We start from the raw sequence: 14,019 nt of genomic DNA, 5'->3' as shown, positions 1-14,019 counted from the left end.
CACACATGTAGATCAGACACTGCTGTTGGTATGCAGTCCTTTCTTTAGTGTTGGATCCAGTTCCAAAGCCCCCTCTTCCTTTAGTGGATAATCCTCAGAAGTCACCTGAAGTGGAGCACCCATGGGGACACTACTCGAAGAAGGAGAGGTTACTCACTTCATGCAATTACTGGAGTTCTTCAAGATGTGTGTCCTGATGGGTGTTCAATTACGCACCCCCCTTCCCTTGTGTGTCAGCATTTAATCTTGTGGGACTTCATGGTAGGGAGGGTGGTTCACCCACGCAGCTACGTATATCCTCTGTGTAAGCCATGAGTATGTTTGGAGCTTGTGCGTGGGCCAAATGGGAACTGCTACTGAAAATCTTTGATCAAAGGCACATGAGCGCATGCACACCTGAAATGGAGCACCCATAGGGATACGCATCTTGAAGAACTCCAGTTACTGCACAAGGTGAGTGTCCTCTCTTTTCTCCTATCAACAATCCTGCAAGTGACAAATAGGCTGTTGTGCACTAGATATTTACCTAGTATGAAAGTCTCCCTCCCACCCCACAATTCCACATCTTGCTGGTGCATAACCTCTTGCATGCAGAGGGTGAGGGGAAGGAAGACGCTCTCCAGCAACGCGGGTATTTTTAGAGAAAGAAGGATGTCTGTGACTATGTTGTAGATCCAATGGTTAATACTCTGCCACTAGAGACAAAGTAGCATACAGGCTGTGAATGGCCACTGCTGTGTGGTGCAGGTTGTTTTACAGGGATGAAAATACTATAAGACGTGGTGGTCTTGTGGTATTTTCATGCTGCATTGCTGACCTCTCTTTTAAATCCTGTCTTGGGTCGGGCAAGAGCTGCCTTTCTCTTTCTGTTCTTGCAATAAAGGGCATATGTATAAGTTTACTCATTTCATCTTATTTGGTTTCCTTTGGAACCTGAAGGCACAGTCCTAATACGAAGTACACCCAGATTTTTTATCAGTGTCTTTGAAATAGTAAAATCTAGGAAATTAACAGTATGAAGTAATTTATATTCAGTAACATCACTTGGATGTTATACAGTGAGTTATAGAATCTAATCCTATAAATTATATTCTTGATTGAAACTACTCTCTGCCAGTGTCTTAAGTCTGGTTGCTCTTTTTTACATAAGAATCAGTTTATTCTGCACAAAGGAAAAATAATATGATTTTGATTTTCTGAATGTGCTTTGGTTTTAGTTTGAACACAATAAAATATGCTACTTTTGTTACCGGCTGTTCTGTTCATGAGTAATTGTGTGAAGATGGCTTTTTTTTTTTTTTTTGGACAGATGTGCAAGAGACTGAGGATTTAGATTTAGGTTTCACCTAAAATAGTCTGTTAACTTCATTTGCTCTCAAATATTCATAAGTTCATTTACACTTTATGTTAGGGGTCTGATAGGTCTAAGATTTTTTTTTGTGGCAGCAAACTCCCTTTACTCCTGAGATCAGTGATTGGGAAACTGCCACCTACCCAATACACAAAGCCCCAAGTGCAATTTTAATACCCTAGCTGTGTGGGAGGTGTGGTAAGAATGTACGAAGCAAGGCCCAGGATAGTTAGTGTGTAATTACCTGCAGTTTTTACCCCTGAACCTCAGGATTTGTGGTACACCTCAACCCCGATATACCACCACCCAATATAACACGAATTCGGATATAGCGCGATAAGATTTTTTGGCTCCCGAGGACAGCGTTAAATCAAGGTAGAGATGTAGAAGAAAGTAGCATTTGGGATTAGGAAGTCTATGGGCTAGTGGTGAATTAATCCACTCTAGCTATAGAGAATGGGTGAATAGACAGACAGTAGTTGGAGGCAGTTTTTACAGGTGGGGTTGGCAAATCTTCTCAGTGCATTAGTTCCTCATCTGCAAAATGGGGGTGATAATACTACCTCATCTCACAGAGTTGTTGTAAAAATAATGTTTATAAAGCACTTAGATGCTATAGTGATGAGCACCTTAGAAAAGCCCATGAGGAAATTAATAATTCTGTCTTCAGAGCAGGTTTTGAATAGTGTGCAGTAAATAAGGCATAGGTGTCAATTGGAATAATGAGGGAAAAAACAAAATATTGAATAGTGCTCATTAAGTGAGCACTGTCTTTTCTGTGGCTTTGAATGAGGCAGGGGTCCTGGGGACCATTTAGTATGTCATCATGTAATTAAAGGCCATTGTATATATGCCCAAGAGGGCTGAATTACATCTAAATGTATACATCTGGGAACAAAGAACGTGTTCCATATTGCCGATGGGAGAGTCTGTCCTGGGAAGCAGTGACTTAGAAATAGATTTAGGGGTCGGGGTGATAATCAGCTGAATATGAGCTCCCAATTTGATGCAGTGGCCAAAATAGCTAATGCAATCCTGAGATGCATAAACAAGAATCTCGAGTAGGGGAAGAGACATTATTTTACCTTTGTATTTGTCACTAGTGCAGCTGCTGCTGGAATACTGTGTCAAGGATGTTGATAAATTAGATAAGAGCCCCAAGAATGATTAAAGGATTAGAAAACCTGCCTTAGTGATACTCAAGTAGCTCAGTCTATTTAGCTTGAGAAAGAGAAGGTTAAGGGGTGACTTGATTACAGGCTACAAGTATCTACATGAGGAACAAATATTTAATGGCTCTTCAGTCTGGCAGAGAAATCTATAACATGATCCAATGGCTAAAAGTTGAAGCTAGACAAATTCAGACTGGAAATAAGGCATACATTTTTAAGGGTGGGAGTTATTAACCATTGTAACAATGTACCAAGGGTCATGGTGGATTCTCCATTACTGACAATTTTTAAGTCACAATTGGATGATGTTCTAAAAGATATGCTCTAGGAATTATTTTGGAGAAGTTCAATGCCCTGTTGCTATACAGAACGTCAGACTAGATGATCATTGGTCACTCTTCTGGCCTTAAAATCTGTGAAAGTTGCACTGGTCTTCACTTTTCTCTGAAGTCTGGGGGAAATCAGAGACCAGGAGTTCAAATTTTACCTCTAAGCGTTTTTAAATTCACATACAATTCACTGCACTTATTATTAACCACAGCCATGAATCCTAATCTAAGTGACAGTTATAGAAGAGCTGCTGAACCCTCTCACCTCACCATCTTTTAAGTAAGTTAACAGAGAGTTTTTGCAAGGTCACTGCAGGTGCAGAACTCAGGTCCCGAACATTACCAATCCTTATTTTATCCTGTGGGCCACACTGCCTGTCAGTCACTAAATTACTTGCGGTTATCCTATCTCTAACCTCTATAAACTACACTCCTCTCCACAATCCAGGGATAAAATCCAGGATTCCTGATTGCCAGTATTCTATTCCTGACATGTAAACGGTTGTGTAACCCACTGGGAAAGCCTGTGGCTAATCTTCCTCCACAGGCTGGTCAACAAAATAGCTAACAATTACTCCTGTTTGTTCAAATAGTAAGGGCTTATGCTAGGGATTTGAAGATTAGGAGGTTCAAACACTACTGCTGGTCTATGTGGGGAAATGGTACAGTAGTTGCATGAGATTCCCATCAAACTTACACTCTGGTACAAAACCATAATAGTTACCTGACAGCAAATAACATCATAAATGCATAGAATGTGTTGGTCAGATGCGCCTTGATATAACTGATAGAAAATCATATGAGGTCCCTCACTGTGAAGGATTTGCTTTTCAAGCTTGCAAGTTGCAAGCTTGATGAAGTTGAGTACATATTGCTTTTGGGTATCCGTTGGAGATGGAGGTGAAAACCTGAAGGCTGTGACCTGCCACAGTCTTAACTGACTCTAAACATAGTTTTTGTTTGCCAGCTCCTAAAGTTAGTTTGAATTTTTTAAATTCTTTTCAATAGCAAAATAAGTTGTATTTATACTACTTATTTAACGTGTTTAGAGGAGAAAAATATCTACATATTTTGTCATCTGTATATGCAAGGACAGTTTGATTTAGAATAGTGGAAAGCAGTTTCAATTCTCCCATTTATGATTTCAGGCTGATTTGGAGCAATACAAAAAAGCATTGACAGATGCAGGATGTAATCTTATTCCCTTGAACTACATAAAACAATGGAAGTAAGTTAATTTTTCTTCTTCATATTACTGCAGGTAATTGGAGGGAAGTTGAAAACAGATACATAAACTACTGCAGCCAGGATTTGTGGAAATTTTGTATTACTTTTAATGTTTGTTTAATTGTGGTTCTTACATAATTTTGCTGTCACTGATTTGACAATGCATGTGAACACTTCTAAACCAAACTGTAACATATGTGAGAATGGTATTAAACTTGATGTTTTTCTTGACACAAATAAGTAATTTATTGAAGGCAACTGAGAGACTCCATAGATCCTAGTTTAAATTCAGATTTCCTGGCTTTCTGATCCTTGATTCAGTCTTGTGGGCCATCCTGCTTATCTATCTATGAAATATTAGATCTTATAAAAGGATAAATCTATCTTTCATCTATCCTCATCCCAAATTCCAAGTACTATACTCTAATTTCTTTGAGCGTCTAACTATATCTCATTATAGCTATAGGCTTTAGATTAGCAAAAGCTAGGATATTATGAAAGAGATGCATTCAGTTTTTAATAAAAGGAGAAAGATGTTTGTCATCATTACCTGATGACCGATTTTAGAGGCAGAGCCATTTCTGTTCTCAGATGGCCAGAAGGTCTTCCACAATGGTCTTATAGGAAGAGAAGACGTAGTAGTGTAACGGTGAAACAAATTAAGCACTTGATTATAACATTTCTTTCATAGGGCTTTTGCCAAGATGGCTTCAGCTCCTACCAGCTATGGAAACGCTACAGCTAAACCATTGGGGTAAGTTTTTTAATTCATCTACCAAAATTCCTAGTAAATCTTTTATTTATTAATTTAATAAATTTTAATTTTATAATCACTGAGAGCATTCAGTAATAAATAACCTTTAAAGTGACTGTTTTTATCAGATTCCACGTAATAAAGCTGAAACTACAGTTGAAATGAATTTAGCTATGTGTAGTTTAAAAAAACCAGCTGAATCTTTTAGTTCTCCTTTGAATGATGGTTCCTATTGTATTTCAGTGTGGGTTTACTGTCGGTCTGCACGTATGCCCTGGCTTATCTGAGGGGATAAAGAGGTAGACGAAATGACTCTCTCTCCAGTTCCTTCTCCCAGCTGTGTGGGTTGGGTTGGAACTTCCAGTTGTCCATAGCTTTGGCTTTGGCTTACAAAATGAGATTTACATTTGGTTTTGTAAATAGCTTTAACACCTTGTACAGTTTTTACAGATTACAATTTAATATTTTGTAGATCTCTTAAAGTTTAGATTTAGTCTTTTCGGGGGACACCCCTCTTCCCTACTGTACCAGCCTATGCCCAGGACTCCGTGCTTCAAACTGTGCTTCCTGCCCACAATCCTCCTCAGTCAGTGATGACCACCAATGCTGCCTGTCCTCCCTTGGGAAAGCCCAAGTCAGAGCAAGATGGAGTATCTGCCAATTGTTCCCCAGCCATATCCAAGAAGAGCAGGAACTTTGTCTCCAGAAATACCTCATGGAGAAGGTCATGAGGCCTCAATTATACCCAGGCCAGGGACAGCTCTCCCCCCTATACATCAGCCTGATTCAGCAAGGAGTGTGCCTCCTGCTATGAAGTCTGGCCCTGGTGCGGGAGAACCTGCCCCCACAGTTCCCTAGTGGGATCTTGTTAGGAATCCAGGAAACACTCTCATAAGCATGAGACTAATTCTTCCTCTAAATCCACTTCAAAGAAGTCGGATTCAGCTCCAAGCAAGCCCATCAGCTCAGCCCCTGAAGACTTAATACATCCTAAGTCCCAGAGGCATGACAAGAAAGCCCATAAGCATTGGGCTACATCAGATATGGACTGCGATCCGTTGGTACCATCATTGTCGGCACCTCCCAAACCCTGGGATCTGCCAGCACCAACAAAGACCAATCATCGTGAGTTTCACCTATCCACAGCATTTTCTGCCTTGGTAGCTACACCGTCTACTCCATCTCCAATGGCTTGAACAAGTAGAATCCCTTTCACACCAGGGAGATCTGAATCGGTTGTCACTCCACAGGACGTTTTCACATCTGCACATCAATATCAAAGCCTTTCTTCCATTCATCCATGCTCACGGTGTCTTATGTCAGACGTTATGACTGTCTTCTACATCAACAAGCAAAGAGGACTGAGATCCATCTCCCTGTGTACGGAAGCGGTCAGCTTGTGGAGCTGGTATGTGAGCAATTGAATCACTTAGCAGCAGCCTACAGTCCGGTGAAGCAAAATGTGCTTGCAGGCTCCATCACAGACATTTTGCAGTCAACCAGGAGTGGGAGCGCCAGGACTCGGTACTGCACAATATTTTTGCTCTAAGGGGAACCCCAACCAGTGATCTGTTCGCCTTTCAGACAAAGAGAAAATGCATAACATGTAGATCCAGAAAAGGCCAAGGTCACCACTCCGAGGGTGACACTCTGCTTCTTTCCTGGTCGGACTAGTTTAACTATGCCTTCCCTCCGCTACAGCTCCTGCCATGACCTCTACACAAATCTGGCAGCACAGGGCCTGGGTCATCCTGATTGCCCCTACTGGCCCAGACAGTTTTGGTGTCCCAACCTCCTATGCATGGCATCCTGACTACCAGTCATTCTCCCAATGTTTCCCGAGTTCCTGACCCAGTGGAACAGCAGAATCAAGCACGCCGGTCTGCATTCGCTCCACCGCTCAGGGCTTGATATTTGGATGGGTGTCATCCTTAGAACGTTCATGCTTCACAGCTGTGCGAGGCATCCTTTCTGATAGTAGGAAGGACTCTACTAGAAGTTGTTAACTTGCTAAATGGAAGCGCTTTTCTTCTTGGAACATCAAAATAGCATTCTCCTAGAAACTGCAGATATTCCTCTCATCTTGGATTATATCCTCGGAAGATATCAGGCCTGTCCATTAGCTCCTTGCAAGTCCACTTGGAGGCGGTCAGTGCATACCATCCACCTTCTCAGGGCTACTCGATCTTCACACATCTAGTGACCACCAGATTCTGGAAATGCCTAACCAGAACCTTCCCACCTGTTTAGAAGCCTGCTCCCCAGCGGAACCTGAACCTTATTCTCTCAGTACTTATAAGGTCCCCCTTTGAATCTTTATCTTCTTGCTTCATGTGTTTCCTTTCCATGAAGGTCACTTTCCCTGTAGCCATTCCCTCAGCTAGAAGGGTTGGCAATCTTCAATCACTGATGGCAGATCCTCTTTACACTATATTCCATAAGGATAAGGATTCTTTGCATCTATGCCCCAAATTCACCCCCAAAGTAGCTTTAGAATTCACCTTAACCAATCGATTCACTTACCTGTGTTCTTCCCAAAACTGCATGCTTCCTCAGAGGAATGAAGACTCCATTCCCTCAATATTTGGTGGGCCTTGGCCTTTTATCTGCAAAGAACAAAACCAATCAGGAAATCCCTGAGACTATTCATCACTATAATAGAAAGAATCATGGGGCATGCCATCGCCACTCGGAGAATCTCCAAATGAATCTCTGGCTGCATTCTACTCTATCAGCTGTCCCAGGGGGTAAGAGCCAGGGCCGGCTCTAGACCCCAGCGCGGCAAGCACACGCGTGGGGCGGCCCTTTCCCGGGGGGGCGGCAGGCTGGGCCGGCGGACCTGCCGCAGTCATGCCTGCGGGAGGTCCACCGGAGCCCCGGGACGAGCGCCCCCTCCGCAGTCATGCCTGCGGGAGGTCCACCGGAGCCCCGGGACGACCGGACCTGCCGCAGGCATGACTGCGGAGGGGGCGCTCGTCCCGCGGCTCCAGTGGACCTCCCGCAGGCATGACTGCGGCAGCTCCAGCGGAGCTGCCGGACCTGCGAACCGTCCGCAGCTGCGGGAGGTCCAGCCGAGCGACCAGCGGACCCTCCGCAGTCATGCCCGCGGGAGGTCCGCTGCTCCTGCGGCTCCGGGGCGCCTCCCAGGCATGACTGCTTGGGGCGGCCAAAAACGTAGAGCCGCCCCTGGTAAGAGCTCATTTCACAAGAGCACAAGTAACATCTATGGCATCACTTCAGGAGGTGCCTCTCCTTGATATCTGTAAAGCGGTCATTTGGAGCTTTGTTCACATGTTTGCAAGACATTATGCCTTGGTGCAGGACTCCTCTGCTGATTCCTCCTTTGGGGCAGCAGTCCTCCACTCAGGTCTACCATCTAGACACTAAAAATCATGGACTGAATGGAGACACTGGATTTATGGCCAGTCCATGATTTTTACTGTCTAGCAGGCTTGTGAATTTAAGCTCCCAGGATCATTTTTTGAAAGTGTTTGTGCAGATTTCCTTTAAGGATAACAAATAATAGCTCAGATACGGAAAGATCACTTTGTAAAAAGTGTTCACCCACAGGGTGAACAGAGACACTGGATTTATGGCTTATTACAACAATCTGTAACCTACCTCAAACTTATCCTTGTCATTGAGTCATATCAGCTGATTATTATTATTATTTATTGTGGTTCCCTGGGACCCAGTCATGGATCAGGGTCTCTTTGTGCCAGATGCTGCTCACAGACATAACAAAAAAGAAGATCCCTGCTCTGAAGAGCTTACAGTCTAAGACAAAATACAACAGACAGGGGGAGCAAAAGGTAACAATGAGACCAAACCAAACAGCATGAAAAGCAGTGGTCACAGCATACTGGCTGTCTAACTATTATCAAGTTTTTTTTGTAGAGTGCTTGGCAGCAGAGAGCTATAAGAAGGGATTTAAAGGAGGACAAAGAGGTGACTTTGGGGATGTGGATATGGAGTAGCATCTGAGAAAACGCAAAATTAATATTAAAATCTACTGTTTTTTGTTCAGTCTGCCAACAACAACAAAAGTTAATATAAGGTTGAGGGCACAGTTTTACTAGAGCATACCATTTTGTTTAATGGAAAGCAGGTTAAAATTCTAAAACTTCTGCAGACTTGTAACAGTGACAACTCTGAAAGCAAAGATGCTCAAATTCATACATTGTGTTGTCTGTGTTTTTGTTTTTCAGTCTGTTTTCACGTGTTATGAATACAGGCTCACAGTTTGTGATGGAAGGAGTGAAGAATTTGGTATTGAAACAACAAGTGAGTTTAAGAATGGAAAACAACAAATGATATTTTTAAATTTGTTTGATAGCACATTTCAGACCAACATTTCGCCATAGTTTATCCATGTAATACATTTTATTAAAATGAATGGTTCTAAGGATGCAACAAAATTAAGCATAACAAACCTTAGAGAACTTACCTTCTCTAAGATTCCATATACATATAGTATAAATACATTATTTGGTTTTTATATTTGGATTGTAGCTTTTAATTTGTAAACAAATTATTTTTCACTGTTGAGAAGCTTATTGTCCATGAATAATATCCTAAATTATCCCCGTGAGGCCCTATGTTCAAGGGGCATTTACTTCCAAAAAGTGTAATAAATATCTTAGGTCCATCCTCTGCAAACTAATTTCAACACTGTGAAAGGAGTAAATATGCATCTTTAGGTATTTTTTAATAAATACCCATAACCTGCATAAACACAGAATATGTGGACATGTGCTGTTTTTCCTTAGATTATCTCATATTTTGCCATTGACAGTAACCATTCCAAAATTATTGAAAGTCTAATACTATTTTGATCCTTCTGTTCAATCACATATCAGGCACTTCTAATTTAGCACATCTAAAATATAAAACAACCTCAGCCTTGAAGAACTGTAGCATGGAAAAGAGTAACAAGTCTAATAATAATACCTAGGTCTTATATAGTAATTTTCAACAGTAGATCTCGGAGCACTTTATAAAGGAGGTCAAATATCATTATCCACATTTTACAGATGGAGAAACTTAGTCACTCAGAGATGAAGTGATTTGTCCAAGGTCACCCAACAGACCAGCAGCAGAACTGGAAATAGAAGTCAGGTAGCCTCCGTGCCAGTCTAGTGTGCCATCGACTAGGCCACACTGCCTTCTCTTATAGCATTTTAGCGTCACTTAAGAAAAATATTTTATGGTACAACTCACTTGTGACTCTGCCAGTCATGAGTTGTCTCAAAAATATCATAACTCCTTCATACAGTTTATATGTAAATTCACTCTTGTGGCTGAAATCTTAAACTCAAGTTATGGTTATCACAAATTAAAAGTCAACTCCTGGGTGGATTTAGATGGGCTAAATTGTTATGGGAAACATTCATTTGAATTTTCTGAGCATTGTATGATGCAAATGTTGCAGTGATACCATTAAAATGATGGGCCATAGAAGAATGAATGGAATAAACAGATTTTAATACACTAAATTTCTAATTTATTTTTGTTTTAAATAGCTTTGGTTCTGCAACCTAAAAACTAAATAAAATTAAAACTTTTTTTTTTCCAAATAGAAGGTCTTGGTAAAGGCTAATCTAGTAGCTGTGCAACAGCAAAAAAAATCAATTTGATTTTTATTCTGATCTTGAGTATTTTTTCATACAATTGCCCTATGATCAGAATACCTTTTGTGTATCAAAAATATCAACTGTCACAAAAAACTTTAACTGGTTTCCATAGCTTTTATAAGGCACTTGTGAGGCTTATTCTGCAGAAATGTATTGTGAATAGGTTATGCATTAGATTATACAGTTTAAGATCTGTAAGACATAATGAAATATTTATAATTAAGAAAATTTAGAAGTGCTGCTTTTACATTGTTTGCCAAAGACCTCTTTAAAACATTTATTTCTTGCAACAATGTCTAATAGTGATATTTTATATGAAACTCACTGTGACTGACTTGTTGTCAACAAAGCTATTAGGTTTTAAAGCTAGGTATGTGTAGAAGCTTATGTAATTTCCCTCAACAAGTTGAAACAGAACTTACTGTCTCACTTTTTTGTTTTGGAGATTTACTGACTGATTGAAAAGCTGTAAAATGCAGGTTTATAAGGTTTCTGAGCTAGCTTTTAACTCTTGTGCCCAGTAGTGTATATGTTAAGACTCCTTGGGATAGCCAAATAAGATGCCTTTTTGCATGATATTTAAGCATGCTGCAGGGAGCGGGTTGTGGGAGGCATTTGTTTTAATCTTAGCTTTTTTTCCCCCCTTGGGCAGCACTCAGGGATTTATATTCTTTTTTGCTCAACCTCTTTTTCAATTTAATTTATATCTAACTTTTACCTTTGAATTTCCTTTTCTGATATATATTCTTTCAGCAAGACATTGTCAATTCAGTCATTGTCTAAATTCTCCCTGAGTTTATTGTAAGTCTTGTTCAGGCCCTCATCCTGATTACTGCAACCACTTCTCCCTTACAACCACATCACTACCCCCCAGTCTACCCAAACAAGGTTGCTAAGATCATCTTCCTTGTCTTTCACTTGGACAACATTGCTTCCCTTTTAGAATTCCACAACTGGCTTTCATTCTTCCACCAAATCAAATTCATGCTTCTTGTCCTAACCTTCAAGACATTCTATTCTGTTTAGGTACTTGTATCCTGCTCGTCACAATTGTATCTGCACACCCTTCAATTCTGCCCCATACTTTTCCATTCCTGTTTTTGTATTATGCTTCCTTCTCATACCCCAACTTCCCGCTCCGTCAGTGATGCGAGCTCTGTCTGCACCTCCCACAAACATCCATATGCCCCTTTTGCCTGGGAAGCTCCATGATATAATCTGTACAGCTGCTTACCATATACTCTTTCAAATCCCTCATTTCTGCTGTGATATCCAGTTATAGCTGGGCAGGTGATAAACTGTGACTGTCCCTCTTCCCTTTCCTTCCTTTTCCTGCTCCCTTACTCCTGCTAACTTCCCCATTCTTGCCATTCACTCCACCTCCACTTCCAATTTAAAAAATTGAAAAGTAAAATAAAAACAACAAAACATAATGAATGAAGCTATGCCAATTCATCAACATACACGTATGTGTTGGGTGTACTATACTGAAGGCCCACCAGGGGAGGCATGATCTCTTATTTGTGTCCAGAGTGTTTCCAGTGCAGTGGGGATTGGACATTACCATAATATAAATGTTTACTAATAATTATCACCATCACCCTTGAACTAACCTGTAAGGCTACTGTCCTTTCTTCCCTCAGTTCCCTCAAGCCCTGTTTCTGCCACAACACATACAAGAAATCTGCCACTTGGAATGACTAGGACCAGGTAGTTGGTGAAAGTTGTATTTAAATAATTCTAAAACAAAAAAAAAGTAAAATAACAAATGTGTGGGTTTTTAATCTCTAGCTGCTGTAGCCATAGATTGTGCATATTTGCCTGCCTTTCTCCCAAGATTAATATGCTACTTACCTTCTTAGATTGCAAGTTCTTCAGAGCAGGCTGTCATGTCTATCTTCATTTGCACTGTGCCTGGCACTTGAGTTTGACCACAGCTTCTGGATGCTATTGGATTATAAATATTAAATAATAACAAGAAGCCCACGTCTACTTATGGTGTTCGAGATAAGATTATGGGCTCTGTAAACCTGCTAAAAAGTAAAATACCAGATTTAACTCATCAGTACTATCCAGTGGTGAAAAATTAGCTTAATCACAAACAATTTAAGCACAACAAATGTAAATGTAATCAAATGTAAACATGAGTTAATAAAATTACCTCACTTAACAGTTACAGTTAACTTTGCAGGCTAGTGTCATAAGCAGGAATTTAATTACAACTTTGTGTTAACATCTTTAGTGCCAGTTAACATTCAGCTAAAATAACAAATTCACGTAAGCTGCTTAATATTAGTAAGGTTAATGTAAGGAAAGTGAATAAGAAGTCTTTTGTTCTCAGACTTTTTATAGTGGGTACTATACAAATTAATACTTCTGTTGTGTTTCTAATTCATGTAAAACAAAGAATTATGGAAAATAATATAAAGAAATAATATCCAGTCCTGTCATAACTGAATAAGACATACAAATGTTACCAATCATTTCACTTTTCTAGATGTGTTCTTTTAAAACATAAATCAAATTATATGGTAATAGTTAATTTAACATTTTGCTTGTTCCTGTCATCATTCATATCCATTCTTTTAAAAAGAAGTCACTTTTACTGAAGTTATATAAGCATAGTTAGGTTATTTTCTATTGGTTTAACCATTTTTTTCTTTTTAATTTTATTACTTGTTCAAACCAAAGTGTCTGAAGAGCTAGAAAACAATAATACCTTTGTAAATGATAACCAGTAGCTTTCTATTTCATGGCGATATTGTATATCTTTGCCCCTTTAAGGAATTTGGAATTTTTTCCATATACATTTCAACTTGCTGATTAGTAGTCAATTTTACATTTTTGGTACTAGTTTTATATTTATCTCAAATTTAACTTCAGATATTTTTATCTGACTCTCATAATGATGCATTTATAATAAAAACAAACCAGGATTAAAATTAAAAAAATGAGAAAAGGTTATACAAATAGTTAGAGAGGAACAGAAAGATTTGGTAAGGTGCTAAAAGCAAAATGAAAACAAAAAAAAACCCCACAGAAAATCAGTGGCAGAGTTCCAGGTATCAAGACCCCTGTTCTAACCACTTTAGATTTCTTTTTTCCCAAACATAGGTGCTGGAACAATTTTTATAGTGGGGGGTACTGATAGCTATTGAACAAAACTGTAAACTCTGTATATGATGGAAACCACTTGAAACCTAGTTGCAGCACCTGTGATCCCAAACATTTCCCTCAGAGTTTGAGGAACATGAGTGTTGTCAAACCCTCTTATTTAAGTTACATCAAAATCAAACATTTTCATGTGAGTTATGCAGAATATATCTCCTCACAGAGAGACTACACCCTAAACCTCAATTTAAGTCTTTTGCCTCCTTATGTTTGTTTTATATCAGTATCGTTATCAATCCATTCTAACTCTGTTTGCTCTTTTTCTTTCTCCCTCAAACATTTTTCTACCGTTTCTTCCTCATTCTAGTGGGGAAGCTATCCAGCTATTTATATGGCCTCCTCATAGTTTTAATTATAGACTCATAGGACTGGAGAGGTCCTC

At 39.8% G+C, this 14,019-nt stretch overlaps 1 protein-coding gene across 2 annotated transcripts in view; it reads left to right on the top strand.

Annotated features, from left to right (window-relative positions):
* SCFD1 (sec1 family domain containing 1) overlaps window positions 1-14,019 on the top strand; it is a 129,265-nt gene that overhangs the window by 76,004 nt on the left and 39,242 nt on the right. For both annotated transcript variants that reach the window (XM_045015045.1, XM_045015047.1), the window contains exons 17-19: window positions 4,001-4,080; window positions 4,771-4,833; window positions 9,042-9,117. In XM_045015045.1, coding sequence (XP_044870980.1) covers window positions 4,001-4,080; window positions 4,771-4,833; window positions 9,042-9,117 — 219 coding nt within the window. The remainder of the gene's footprint in view (window positions 1-4,000; window positions 4,081-4,770; window positions 4,834-9,041; window positions 9,118-14,019) is intronic.

Source organism: Mauremys mutica, chromosome 4, assembly GCF_020497125.1.
Source record: "Mauremys mutica isolate MM-2020 ecotype Southern chromosome 4, ASM2049712v1, whole genome shotgun sequence".
In the NCBI taxonomy this organism is placed as follows: Eukaryota; Metazoa; Chordata; order Testudines; family Geoemydidae; genus Mauremys; species Mauremys mutica.
The sequence above is the reverse complement of the archived record's forward strand: the minus strand, read 5'-3'. Positions and strand labels throughout refer to the sequence as shown.